This window comes from Varanus komodoensis, unplaced genomic scaffold, assembly GCF_004798865.1.
Source record: "Varanus komodoensis strain SLA01 unplaced genomic scaffold, ASM479886v1 scaffold4, whole genome shotgun sequence".
Lineage (NCBI taxonomy): Eukaryota > Metazoa > Chordata > Lepidosauria > Squamata > Varanidae > Varanus > Varanus komodoensis.
The window spans coordinates 46,869,326-46,882,804 of record NW_025335941.1 but is presented as its reverse complement, the minus strand read 5'-3'; the positions used below and the strand labels follow the sequence as shown (position 1 = coordinate 46,882,804).

The following is a 13,479-nucleotide window of genomic DNA, read 5'->3' as shown; positions in this document are numbered from 1 at the left end:
GAACTGAGAGGATATCTATGAATGCTCTTAGAATGAAATTTGCACAACCAATAACCTTCTTCCACATCATGTGCATGAGTGCTGCACCAGGAATTCAGGCTCACAGTCGTGTCAAAGCAGACCAGCATCTGGAGAGGTGAGCTCAGGGGTTCTGGTGGGTTTTGGTCCCCCAAAACAGATTCCTCACACATCTGTAATAGTGACTGCCTTGTGGCAAAGATGATACAGTGAGGAAAACAAGAAGAGGGAAAGGGGACATCGTGACCTGCCCTAGTTGTGGCATGCACCTCCTGGGAAATAAGAGACAAAGCAGGGCTATTCTGAATCTGCCTTGGTCGCCCTGTATGATGACCTGTGCAGGGAGGACAGGGGAGTGCGTCCCTGTTGGTTCTTCTGGACCTCTCAGCGGCTTTCGATACCATCGACCATGGTATCCTTCTGGATAGGCTTGCGGGATTGGGGGTCGGAGGCACTGCTTTGCAGTGGTTCCGCTCCTATCTCAATGGCCGGTTCCAGAAGGTGGTGCTGGGGGACTATGGCTCTGCGCCATGGCAGCTATGCCATGGAGTACCGCAGGGGTCCATTTTGTCCCCTTTGCTGTTCAACATATACATGAAACCGCTGGGAGAGGTCATCAGGAGGTGTGGGCTGCGGAACCATCAGTACGCTGATGATACCCAGCTCTACCTCTTGTTTTCCACCAATCCAGGTGAGGCAGCGGCTGTGCTGAACCGGTGCCTGGCCGAGGTAATGGGCTGGATGAGGGCCAATAAACTGAAGCTCAATCCAGACAAGACGGAGGTCCTGTTGGTTGGTGGATCGGGCTTCGGAGAGGGTGAATTGAACCTTGTCCTGAACGGGGTTGCACTCCCTCTTAGGGACAAGGTCCGCAGCTTAGGAGTGCTCCTCGACCCACAGCTTTCACTGGAAGCTCAGGTAACAGCAGTGGCGAGGAGCGCTTTCCTCCAGCTTCGGCTAATTCATCAGCTGCGCCCCTATCTGGAGAATGACTGCCTTGCGACAGTGACACATGCGTTGGTGACTTCCCGTCTGGACTTCTGTAACGCGCTCTACGTGGGGCTACCCTTGAAGACGGTCCGGATACTTCAATTGGTCCAAAATAGAGCTGCCAGGCTGCTGACGGGGACTGGATGTTATGTTCACATGACTCCAGTTCTCCGTCAGCTTCACTGGCTTCCCATTGAAGTCCGGGCCCAATTCAAGGTGTTGGTAATGACCTATAAAGCCCTAAACGGCTTGGGTCCTGGTTACCTGAAGGAGCGCTTACATCCTTATATGCCCAGCCGCCCCCTGAGATCGGCGGGAGAGGCCCTTCTCCGGGAGCCCTCCATGGAAGAAGTTAGGAGGGTGGTTACTCGGAGGAGGGCTTTCTCAGCGGTGGCGCCTAAGTTTTGGAATGCGCTCCCCAGAGAGGTCCGCCTGGCGCCGTCGTTATTTGTTTTTCGGCGCCAGGCGAAGACCTTTTTATTTAAGCAGCATTTTAAATGTTAATATTATTGAATTTTATTTGGCCAGGGCGGCTTGTTTTATAGTGTATGTTTTATATTATATATTTGTATTTTATTGTATATATTTTAAAATGGTATTTTAATTTTTGTTGTAAGCCGCCCCGAGGCTTCGGCGAATGGGGCAGCATAAAAATGTTTTAATAAATAAAAATAAAAAAAAAATTCTCCCAACCCCTTTCCTTTGTTCTTTTCATGACCATTTCCTTGCCAGTCATGTCCTTCTAGATTGTAAGCCCATAGGTCAGCATGGCAGGTGAAAGAGGACTGTGCAAAAGTTGGCTTGAAACTCAACATTAAGAAATCTAAGATCATGGCATCCAGTCCTATCACTTCCTGGCAGATAGATGAGGAAGAAATGGAGGTAGTGATATATTTGATTTTCCTGGGCTCCAAGATCACTGCAGATGGGGACTGCAGCCAAGAATTTAAAAGACACTTGCTCTTGGGGAGGAAAGCTATGGCAAATCTAGACAGCATACTAAAAAGCAGAGACATCACCCTGCTGACAAAAGTGCATATAGTCAAGGCTATGGTTTTCCCAGTTGCAACGTATGGCTGTGAAAGTTGGACCATAAGGAAGGCTGAGCACCAAAGGATTGAGGCCTTTGAGTTGTGGTGCCAGAAGAGACTCCTGGGAGTCTCTTGGACTGCAAGGCTATCAAACCGGTCAGTCCTAGAGGAGACCAACCCAGGCTGCTCTTTAGAAGGCCAGATACTGAAGATGAAACTCAAATACTTTGGCCACCTAATGAGAAGGGCTCCCTGGAGAAGAGCCTAATGCTGAGAACAATAGATGGCAAAAGAAGAAGGGGACGGCAGAGGATGAGGTGGCTAGATGGAGTCACTGAAGTAGTTGGTGTGAGCTTAAGTGGACTCTGGGGGATGGTGGAGGACAGGAAGGCCTGGAGGAATGGGATCGAAATGGGTCGGACATGACTTCACGACTAGCAACAAGGCCAGCACGACTGATTCTAAGCTTTCTTGGAGTGCTGAAAAGAGGCACAGAAATATTTTAAACAAATATAGTAAGCAATATCATTTTATACATCATTCCTGATTGGCTGGGATATCTCAAAGTAATGATCCAAGAAGAAGCAAGAAGCAACTGGGAGAAACCGTGCCACCAAATAGAATGTGAAAAGGTAAACATTTCACAATGAAACACAAACACACACATGTTCTCACACACATATTTAGGTTGGTATTTCTATCCAGCAAGAGAGTTATTATTCATTTGAAACTGTAGAATAGAACAAAAGCCCTAAAGAAAATACATTTTAAAATAAATTTGGAGATCAGATCTCTCTGTATATATATTTATTCTGAGCTCCTAATGTGTGGGCCTAGAATTGAAGTATGTTTCAAATGCTGATAGGGGCATGGTGAGCTTACCATACCGGCCTGAAAAATACAAGTTTAGCCCTGTAAGATGCTCCTTATCAAATTTCAGCTTAATTTGTGGACATCCTAATTAGAGCTGGTGATGCAAATGGCACTGCAAAGCAAACGGAGAAGGCCACAGAATCCTAACCAAGGAATTTGGTTTTTATCTCTTGTCACTCATGAGCTTGCTGGTAGATTCTGTCATATCAGCCAGCACATGCTCCCTTCATCCTAGCATGCTGGCCATGGTGCTCTTCTATAACCCCAATTATCCCATCTCCTATACGCCACCGTGACAAAATTCTTATTTGACGAAAACCAGATTTGACAAAGAACGGTGGCTGAGTTCCTCTTGTTTACAAGGTGAAATTATGTGATAACTAACCATACACAATGGTCTTTTTCTATCGGGGTGCTGCCTTTCATTCTTTTCTTATGTCAAGATGACTTTTTAAATAAAACTTAGGAAGTTTAGGAAGAAAAAAATCCTATCACTCCCAGCATGCTCCAGCCAGCTTATAGGTCTTTTCTGTTTAAATATACATAGGACTGTGCCTTTAATATACTGAATTTCATGGGTCTTCTCCAGAGTTTTCATCTTCCCCTCTAGACACAAGGCATACCTTTTACTTTGTGGTTTCAGTCTTGGGCTCATTTCTTCAACAGGGTAAGCTGCCTTATAAATAGTCAAAGAACTGGATGGGAAAAAGAGACAAGTCCTCTCACCATCTGTTTTCTGAGCTGTGCCCTCCATTGTCCAGCACACATGTACCTTCTCCTTCCCTGCTTCCAGCAATATTTTTCCCTCTGTGTTGTTGCGTGTTCTCACCATGTAGAGGACAACAACTGAGCACTCCCTAAAGCTGAAATCTACTGCAGAGGGAAGCAGAAGCTTCTCCCTTGAAGGGAAAGGAAAAGGCTGTTACAATGGCAGCCACAGAGTCATGTGGAGGAAGGGAGGAGCAAGAAAGCAAGAAATTGCTAGACTCCTTCTGCAGTACCGAACGCAGGGGGCAACAGCCTGCATGCCATTGCCTCCCAGAAGAGCTTTCCAAAGTGCCAAGTTGCATGGAAGACAACCTCCCACCTCTGCCCTGTTCATCCCCCTCTCAAGCACCGGCTGCTCTAGGAAGCGCTCAGCACATAAGAGTGACCGCTGCATGAGAACCATCCCGTGTGCAGCACACAAGCACACACCCTGCACTGACCAACTTGGACAGGAATGATCAGGGAAGCACCAGCAGAAGAACGTGGCTGCTCATGTTCGGAATGCTGCTTATTGAAGGTACTTGGAAGCGGGTGGGAGCAGAAGTATCATAGAATCATAGAATAGTAGCTGCAAGGGACCATGAAGGCCGTTGGGCCCAACTCCCAAGGCTCATGCATGCTCCAGGACCTTCTAAGCTTGGAAGAACTTGTGCTGAACTTCAGAATTTCATGACCATGGTGTCCTGCATGACATAAGATAAAGAAGACACAGATGTTGGGTTCACTGTTAAGGCCAGTCAAAATCTGTGGACATTTGGTGAATCATGATGTAGTTGCAGGTACATGTCCTGAGAAGACGTGAAGCACTCAATGATGAACCCTCTATGAGCTTTATAAAGGGCCAAACTGCCCCCCCCCCACATTTCTAAAGGGGAGCTGAACTGTCAAACTCCGCTTCCCTTTGAAAAAGAAACAGCTTGAGCCTTCTCCAAGCCCAAAGAAGACTAGAAGGGAGGGGAAAGTTTATTCCCTCATGGAGTGCAAAGGGGGAAAACATAAAAAGAGAAGGATGTTGTTGGGAAGTTGATGCTGTTTGTGAAAACCAGCAGTATGGACCAACAATCTCTTGAGCCTTTGCTTCCAATGGACAGCCTGTCTTTTGTGAGCAGCACTGAAAGCAAGATGGAGGAAGGATTTGAGTTCAGGGAACAAGCCCTGTTTGTGCAACTGAGAGAAAAGAAAGCAGGCACAAAATTAATTAAAATGTATCGGGCGGCCACAGGAATCCCCTCCAATGTGCCCCAAGTCACTTTGAAGGGGCAGCTGCTTCCTCCCACTGAAGAGATTGTGCCTGAAGTCTCCCAGCTGGCTCTGGCAGTCTTCAATATAGACGAACAAACGAGTTTAAATGAAGAAGCTGTGGTTGCCAGCCAAAATTGGCTAGTGATCAATGGAGGGAGGGGGCAGTTTCTACCAGCCCACCTAAGTGCAAACTGGGGTGGCTGGCAATGGTAGTCCCAGCAGCCACTTGGGCCCAGCAGCATCGCAATTTTACTGCTGTTGCTGAAGGGGTCATTGGCTGTTGGTAGTCTTGTTGTTCTGGTTCATATGTCATGCAAGTCATCATGGGTGACAATAACCATAGAACTGCCCATGGGTACTGCAGGGTGACTTGTTCAAAAGACCAATCCATCCAGGAAGGCTTTCCCTTTTCACACAACATGACAACCCACCCATGATAACAACCATGGTGGGTTGTTTTCTCATCTGAACATGTCTATATTTAAGACTTAGGAAAAGGCATCTTGCTGATATTTGCACCCATTTCTGCATGGGACAATTTTGCTTTCTGCTTGTGGATAATGCAAAGTTTACAGTTCTTGCTCTATTTGCTTCTGTGACCCAGAAAGTAAGTCAGAAATTTGTTTGGCAAAAGTCAGAGCACATGTCCTGAGGAAAATCTCATGCAAATTTAACTAGAGATATTAAAGCTATTACCATGACTAACTGCAATATTGCTAATATCTTATTTTAAACCTAACATTTTCTTAACCAAACCATATGGGAACTTTATTTATTTATTATATTTCTATCCTGTCAAATAGCCATAGCTCTCTAGTTCAGAGTGATTTAAACCCCAACATACATTTACTCCACAATATAAAAAATAAAAGTTTAAAACTACAGTGTAAAAATAAAATCAAACAAATATTAGCCTCAGTGTAAAGATTTAAAATAAAAACAAGATAAAAAACAGAAACTGCAAAACAAAATGCCTGGGGAAATCAAAAAGTCTTCACCTGGTGCCAAAAAGAGCACAGGTGAACCCCTCTGAGAAGCTCATTACCTGCTTTGAAAGAGGCAAAGCATGGCAAAGAGGGTTGTAGGCATCTCCGCATCCAGTAACAGAACATAGTTGTCTATTTCAGTGGCCATCAAGAGTGAAAGATAATTAATATAGTGCATTGCATTGGGTGTAAAGGTTGTCACAGCTAGCTTTCCAGAAAGACAGTTTTTGCATTTGAGTTTGCTCCCTGTAGTATTTTAACTTAACATTTATGAAACTCTCATCCTGCCTTGCCCCCAGAGCCTCCTATTTTTCACATTCCCATTGGACTCTTGAGTAGTTTTGACAAGCTCATTATTTTCCCTATTCTCCCAGGGTTGACATCATGGCACTGAAGGGGAGAATTTCAGCACTTGGAACTCTACAGATGTCGAAGAAACAAATCCAAAACCTCACCAATGTACGAAGAGTAACTACTAGTGACATACATAGCTCCCACCTGGTTATGGTGGTCACCTAGTAATTTATTTTACAGCTCTATTTTCTTTTCTTTCCACAAGTCAGAGAAAAAGAATACCAGAAAAGCTGGATACTTAATCAGGAAAAATACAAGATATGGCCATAGAACCCATTTGGTTTGCAAGTGGTATTTTGTAAAAGAAACCACAAACTTGAAAATCGCCTATGGAGAATATTAATGTATGACCAAATTAGAATAACAATTGTACTTAACCCAGAAAATCCATGAATTTGAAGTTCAGCATAATGCTTCGGAATCTGACCCCTCCCCAGATGTGATGTTTGAGTGAAAACCATTTCGGGAGGAGACCTCAAATGATAAGGAGGCACTGATAGCATGTGGCTTCGCTTTTTGTGCTTTCTTTTCCATTGGTTTCACTTATATTCATGCTCTGGTTGTTACCACTGCAACCTTTAGTTGATCAGGAAGAAGCCCTATGGATGCTGGGGAATAAAGAGACTTTTTGATTTCCAGATCCAGGGTGGATACATAGAAATGAAGTGAGTCAGAAGGGACCTCCTGGGCCATCTAGTCCGACCCCTGGCTCCAGCCAGCTCCATTCATGACATGTCTACCATGTGTATGCCAACCCTATTCTTACACACTCTCTCTGATGGGACTTCAACCACCTTCCGTGGAAGCCCATTCCATACCCTTGGGGTCCTAACCATCAGGAAGTACTTACAGTGGTGGCTTGGCTCATGAACACCTCAGTTCATGACCAAATCAGGTCGCGAACAAAAATTTCATACAAATTTTGACTCAGGTCGCAGACTCCGCATTGGGTGGGAACCGTGATCACGGCCATCTCCCAACATCCCCAAGTGGGGAGATGGACGCGATCGTGCTGGGGGTGGGGAGATGACCGAGATCGCACCTGTCTTTCCTGCAGGAGCACAACCGCGATCTCGGCCATCTGCCCCCCCCCCAGCACGATTGCGCTCATCTCCCCACCACAGCGTGCCCTCGTTCACACCTGTCTCTCCCCCCAGCACACCCATGTTTGCGCCCATCTCCCCCTCCCCACGCGCTGGGATGACGGGCGCGTGCAGGGATGACGGGCACGATTGCGATCGTGCTGGGGGGTGGGGGAGATGTCTGCGATCTTTGTTGGTCTTTGTCACTTTGCTTCACATTTTTCTGATTAAAAAAAAAATAGTTACAGAATAGATTAACCTTATTTACATTGAAACTTATGGGGAAATTTAACTTGCCTCACAACCAGTTTGGGTCATGACCAGAGTCCTGGAATGGATTAAGTTCGTGAGCCAAGGTATCATTTATTTATTATTTATCTATTAGGATATTTTCATCCCATCCTATACGAATCATCTCTGGATGGCTTATAGTGTGATACTTCCTGGTATCCACCCTAAATCTTGGCTCCCTGAGCTTTGCTCTATTGGACCGCATCCTGCTCTTCTCTGCAGAGAAAAAAGGTCACAACCCACCTCTGTGTGACACCCCCTCATGTACCTGTATGTCTCACGTACCTGTGGGTCTCCTCTCCAGGCTGAAAAGTTCCAGCTCCCTCAGCCTCGCCTCATATGGGTTACCCTGCAAACCAGCCACCATCCTTGTGGCCCTTCACTGCACTGTTTCCAACCTTGCTATATCCCTCTTGTAATGAGGGGCCCAGAATTGAACACAGTACTGCAGCTGCAGCCACACCAGAGTCGTATAGAGTGGCAGTAATACCTCTCGATCTAGAAGCCATGCTTCTGGCTATGCATCCAAGGGTGGGGTTTGCCCTCTTGACCACTGCATCATACTGCTGGTTCGTGTTTAGCCTGTGCTCGACTAGCACCTCGAGATCCTTCTCATAAGTGCTGCTCTTCTGCCACTTGTCCCCTAACCTGTACTTATAATGCCCATTATTATCCCCCAAGTGCAAGATCTTGCACTTCTCTGCACTGAACACCATCCTGTTGTCCCCAGCCCTCTTCCATAGTCTGTCCAGATCTTTTTGGTTTGAATACTTTGAGCTGGGAAGTAGGTATCGAAGCTCTGCCTCTTTTTCTTTCACCTTACAGCCAGCATAGAAAAAACTCCACTTGCTGCTCTCCAAAGTCAGGAAAGTGACCTCAGACAGGTGTAGAAGGGACACTTGGAGGGCAGGTAATAGAAGAGAGCAAGGAGGCCAGGCTATGGAGATGCCTGAAGCTGCTCCAGCCTCCTTCCTTCCCCATTTAATACTCCAGCAGACATCTTCCACTTTGCATTATATGTCCACTTAAGCCTCCCAGATTGGGGGCTTACAGGCAACCTGGTACAATTGCGCCCTTCCACAAGTAAAGATCAAAAGAACATCCCCTATTGGTCAGCTAATGCTTTTTATTTTTTGGTAAAACTGCTTGTAAAATTAGCACTTATTAAAAATTGCAGATGGTAAACACCAAAAATTGCAGATGGTGGAATTCCTTCTTCACCATCACACAGGCAGGAATGCCTTTATTATAAAATGAGCTTGCTGCAATAGATTTGTACTGTTCAAAAGTAGGCAGCACGAGAATGCTTATGTTGTTTCAAGCAGATCAAAATTTAAGTAGCATTACAAAGTAGCATTTGTAGCATGACGAAGTAGCATTTCTCCTGTGGATAAAAACCTTCCCCCAAACGTCATGTAGCCACATCCAGAGCACCTTTTGCTTCTGTCCACATCAGAGATCCAAAAGGGATGAAGCAAGGTCTACAGAGAATTCTGTGGCAACTGGGATATCCTTTCCAAGGTCACATCTCTTTACCCAAGGACAGACCTCTCTCCATCCTTGAAGAAGGAGCCATTCATTTAACATTCCTATAGTGTCCAATGGCCAAAGCTTTCCTGGTGGTTTACAAAAATTAAAATCCTAAAAATGCAATATAATGATGTAATGCCAATCTATTTGCATACAAAAATATAAAACAATGTTGTGCAAAGTGCTAAAAACCCCAGAGCCCATTAAAGTCATATGCTGTCAAATTTCTGGGAAAGTCTTAACCTGGTGTGGCTGACCTGATAAGGTTAGTTCTAGATGAACCTCAGTGGGAAGATTATTCTATAGTCAGGGGGATCCCACTGAGAGGGCTTTGTTGCCACCCTCCAAAAGTCCCTCAGAAGAGATGCTTGGAGGATGCTCTCAGATGAAGATCAGAATATATGTGTAGGTTCATACCAGGAGCACTCCCACCATAAGGCTGTCACTTCAATCCATTTAATTAATCAATTAAAGCTCATTTTGAGAGAGGACTAAGAAGGCAGGATCATGGTGTAGATAGAAACTTAGGTCTTTTCACTCAGCATGGAAAAAGGTGAAGGACAGTTTTGGTTTGAAACATTAAATTTCATAGGATTAGCAAAAATTAAACCAAACAAAAAGCAATCTGCCACATCAAGGATATATTAATCCGTGCAAGTGACCTAGAGGCAGAGCAGTCCTTTAAAATGCATCCATACACAACTGAGCCACGTGCTTAGATTACAGCTCTAATGAGTGCGATGCACTTCAGAAGTGCCTTTGCTGCAGTGAATGAAAGGACTGACCTGTCCGAGCATGTCTGGTGCAATAGGGATGATGGGCCAGATGGTCGAGTAAACACCGAAGAAGACCAGCCAGAGCAGCATGCTTCCCCAGACGGCTAAGTGACTGAACTGCAGGGGAGAAGAAGCAAACCATGAAGACACAACCCAGTACAGGGAGTTGCCCACTCTTGACTCTCAGGTATTATTTTACCTCTGACAGCTCTTTTTCCATCTTGGCTTTTGCCACTCAGGGCTGTTCAGCACTCTTGATTTAAAGCCAGCAAACTGCTCAGAAAACTGCTGACTTGAATCCTTTTTCCATGAGGCATGAACATTCTGTGATCTCTCCTGGCATCTCACAGGCTATTTTAAACAACACTAACCAGATTCTTAGCATGTATTTGCCCACAAAGCATTTCAGGGCCTTACAGATATCACGAGGTTGGGGAGGAGGTGCAAGGGAGGCAGAATCAAAGGACAAAGTTCTGTGTTCTACATAGCACTGACTCACCCAAATAGTGGGACTTCCAGTAGGCTAACACTGGATACCACCCACTGGATTCATTGGAACACCTTGGCTCTACAGTAAGCTATAGGGCTTTATTTATTTCTCAAGGACATGAAGGGACCAGAACAGGTAGCCAGCATTCCATTGTTTAGGGAGGGGGTTCCTTTGAAGTTCCTCTGAGAGAAGCTTTGTATTTATGCAACCCTTGGAGCTCCCCAACTATTGTACATGGTTGATGAAATTTGGGCCACAGAAAGACTAGCATTTGTGAGAACTGAAAGCACTCGTACTATTATTTGTTACATATATATCCCAACTGTGTTCCTCATGGAACTCAAGGTGATTACTCCTGGAGGCCAGATGGCTTCCCCTTTAAGCACTGACCAGATTCAGACCTGGGATGCTCTGGAGGTGATGTACCTCGGAAGTTCAGGTGCTGAGGAACAGCAGGAGGTGGCTATCGCTGACCAATGTTGCTTGTGGACTTCCTGGGGGCATCTTTCTAGTCACAGTGGGAAGCAGAACACTGGACTAGACTAGGCAGACACAACCTTTTTGAGCCTGAGGTCTGCACTGGTGATGCCACATGGTCGCACACACAACCTGACAAGCCTGGGAATTCCCTTCTTAATGCTAGCACTAACCCTGGGGTTTCTCTTGATAGTCCTAGCTTTCACATGGGAACTGCCTCCTTATCATCACTTCCTGATGAGACCTCTGATGAGAGTTTGGAGCTAAGGGAAGGGACTCCCTTGCTAACTCCAGACAGTACTGCCAGTTGGTGGCAGTGGAAATGGTGGATGTCTAATGGGCTTTCAGAAACCATTTGGTGGGCTACATATGCTTTTCATCCTCCTGCACTGGATAGACCTTTAGGGTGATCCAAGAGGGTTCTTCAAAAGGTCTTATGAAAAGTGACTGGCTACATACTTCAAAACTCTCTTGTTCCCTTACAGTTCTGAGTAATTTCCTTAATAACATTCATTCCGCCACACCAGTGCTTTTCTGTCTTTAGGGCAAACTTCTTATACTGATTTTTGTTTGTTTTGTTTTATTGAAGATCTTCCAAACTGTAGATAATTGTTGTAAGGAAGGAGGGAGGCGTAAAGTAGCTCTGGAACCACTGGTAGATCTCTGGGTAATTTTCAGTAGATTGGCAAAAGTTCCTGATAACCAATTTTTTAGCAGTAGCATCAAAATAATGATTCCCACACCACTAGCTTAAATTGTATTGTTGAAAACTGAAGAAAGCTTGGGGAGTAACCAAGAGTGAATTATTGCATGGAAGGACTATGAGCTCCATGCAGTTCTGCTACTCCTGGTGCATTCCTGGACTTGGAGTACTTTAATTTCAAGTATATGTTTTTTTTTTTTTTTTTTTTTTTTTTTTTTGCACAGTCTCTCGTTGGTAGATCTTGGTGTTCTAGTAAGCAAAAAAAGAAAAAAGTAAGCTATAGATCTTTAGCCTGTCCCCCTCTGTTCCAGGGCAGGACTCAAATTCACATGTGGCTTTAATGTCAACCCAGATCAACAGACAGACCACCCTAGGATGTACCCAGCCCTCCTCTAGTTTTAGATTTCAGGGAAAACTCAGCATTTTAAAACTATAGCTCTTCATGGGTTATATAGAAGCTGTATTAAGATGTGCTTTATTGTAATCATCATCATCTAGAGTGAGACTATGTTTTATTGCTTTATTTTAATAGTATTTGGTTTTTATCCCTATAAATTTCTCAGAGAACATTGGCTATAAACATCCTATAACTTGCACAAATAAAATACTAACATAACTAAAAAATAAAAAAATCCTAGGGGAATTTTTGCGATTAAAAAAGAAACTATTTCCCCCAGAAATGGTCCCCATAGCCTCTTACAATAGGGAATAAAGTAAAATAAAAATGTAAACTGCTAAAACATACAAAACAGTGAAACTCACCATAGCCCAGCTGAGACTGAAGAAACGTGCCATGGTTTCCATAGATTTAATACTGCATTGAGCAGGATGTTGGACCCTTCCAACTCCACTATTCTGATCCTGAAAATTCCCTACAGTCTAATCCTATGTGTATCTACTCAGAAGCAAGTCCCATGGAGTATGCTGTGGCTTACTGCCAAGTAAGCGTATTTAAGATTGCAGTCCCAAAATCTCAGGATTTTGTTTTGCAGTACTCCAATAGACCATGCGTCCCAACACACGCAAGAGCAAATAGTCCTGCACTTTGTCACTAGCAGACTGTTCTGTTGTTCCTGCAAGTCAAAGAATATGTAAACAACCTCAAGCTCTCCTTCTGCCTTGTTGAGCGACAACTACAGTGCATTTCCCCTGATTTATTTGTTCAAGCCATTCATTCCCAACTATCATATCCTCTCATTCAGCAATGGGATTTTCTCACTCATGAGACTAAACTACACGTAACCAATCTACCTGATGATGGAGACGAGGCTTAACTCAATGGTACACACTCATACTTCTCAAGGACTTGGGGAAGATCCTTGTGTGGAGGATTGTTCAGCCCACAGCTGAAACAATAAGGCTTGCCAGCCACAAGTGGGCTTAGAAGAAAACACAACCCTCCTTTGTCTTTACAACATGAAGGAAATACATCTATGAGCTGAGTTAAATAACAAAACAAGACCAAGGGGGAATCCACAATCTGCATTTTGTCACTGGACAGGATCCACTCACAGAAAGGGCCTTCACTTGATGTTTGCAGATCACCTTCCTTTCTCTCTGAACTGCAGCTCACCCCATTCAGCTGGGTCCCCAGTCCTCTGTGTAGCATTTTTAGAGAGCTGGAGGACTATCATGTGGAGAAAGGAACAGAAACTTTGCTTCCACCGGCCCAGTTGCAACACCTAAATCTGGATCCCATCCTAGACATAGATATATAGATGGATTCCTTGAAACTGCAGTGCATCTTTTAAATAATTCACCAGAGTTCATGAAAATCTATTTTGAGTCAGGTCAGACAGGCTGGTAGTTAGTGTGCTTCAGTGATGCTCAAGCATCACACTATTAAGAGTGCAATCAAATTTAAAGAG

At 44.6% G+C, this 13,479-nt stretch overlaps 1 protein-coding gene across 1 annotated transcript in view; it reads right to left on the bottom strand.

The window, feature by feature from the left end:
* Positions 1-13,479, bottom strand: part of ATP8A2 (ATPase phospholipid transporting 8A2) — a 433,576-nt gene that overhangs the window by 100,421 nt on the left and 319,676 nt on the right. The window contains exon 34 of the mRNA XM_044441796.1: positions 9,951-10,058. Within this exon, the coding sequence (XP_044297731.1) occupies positions 9,951-10,058 (108 nt within the window). The remainder of the gene's footprint in view (positions 1-9,950; positions 10,059-13,479) is intronic.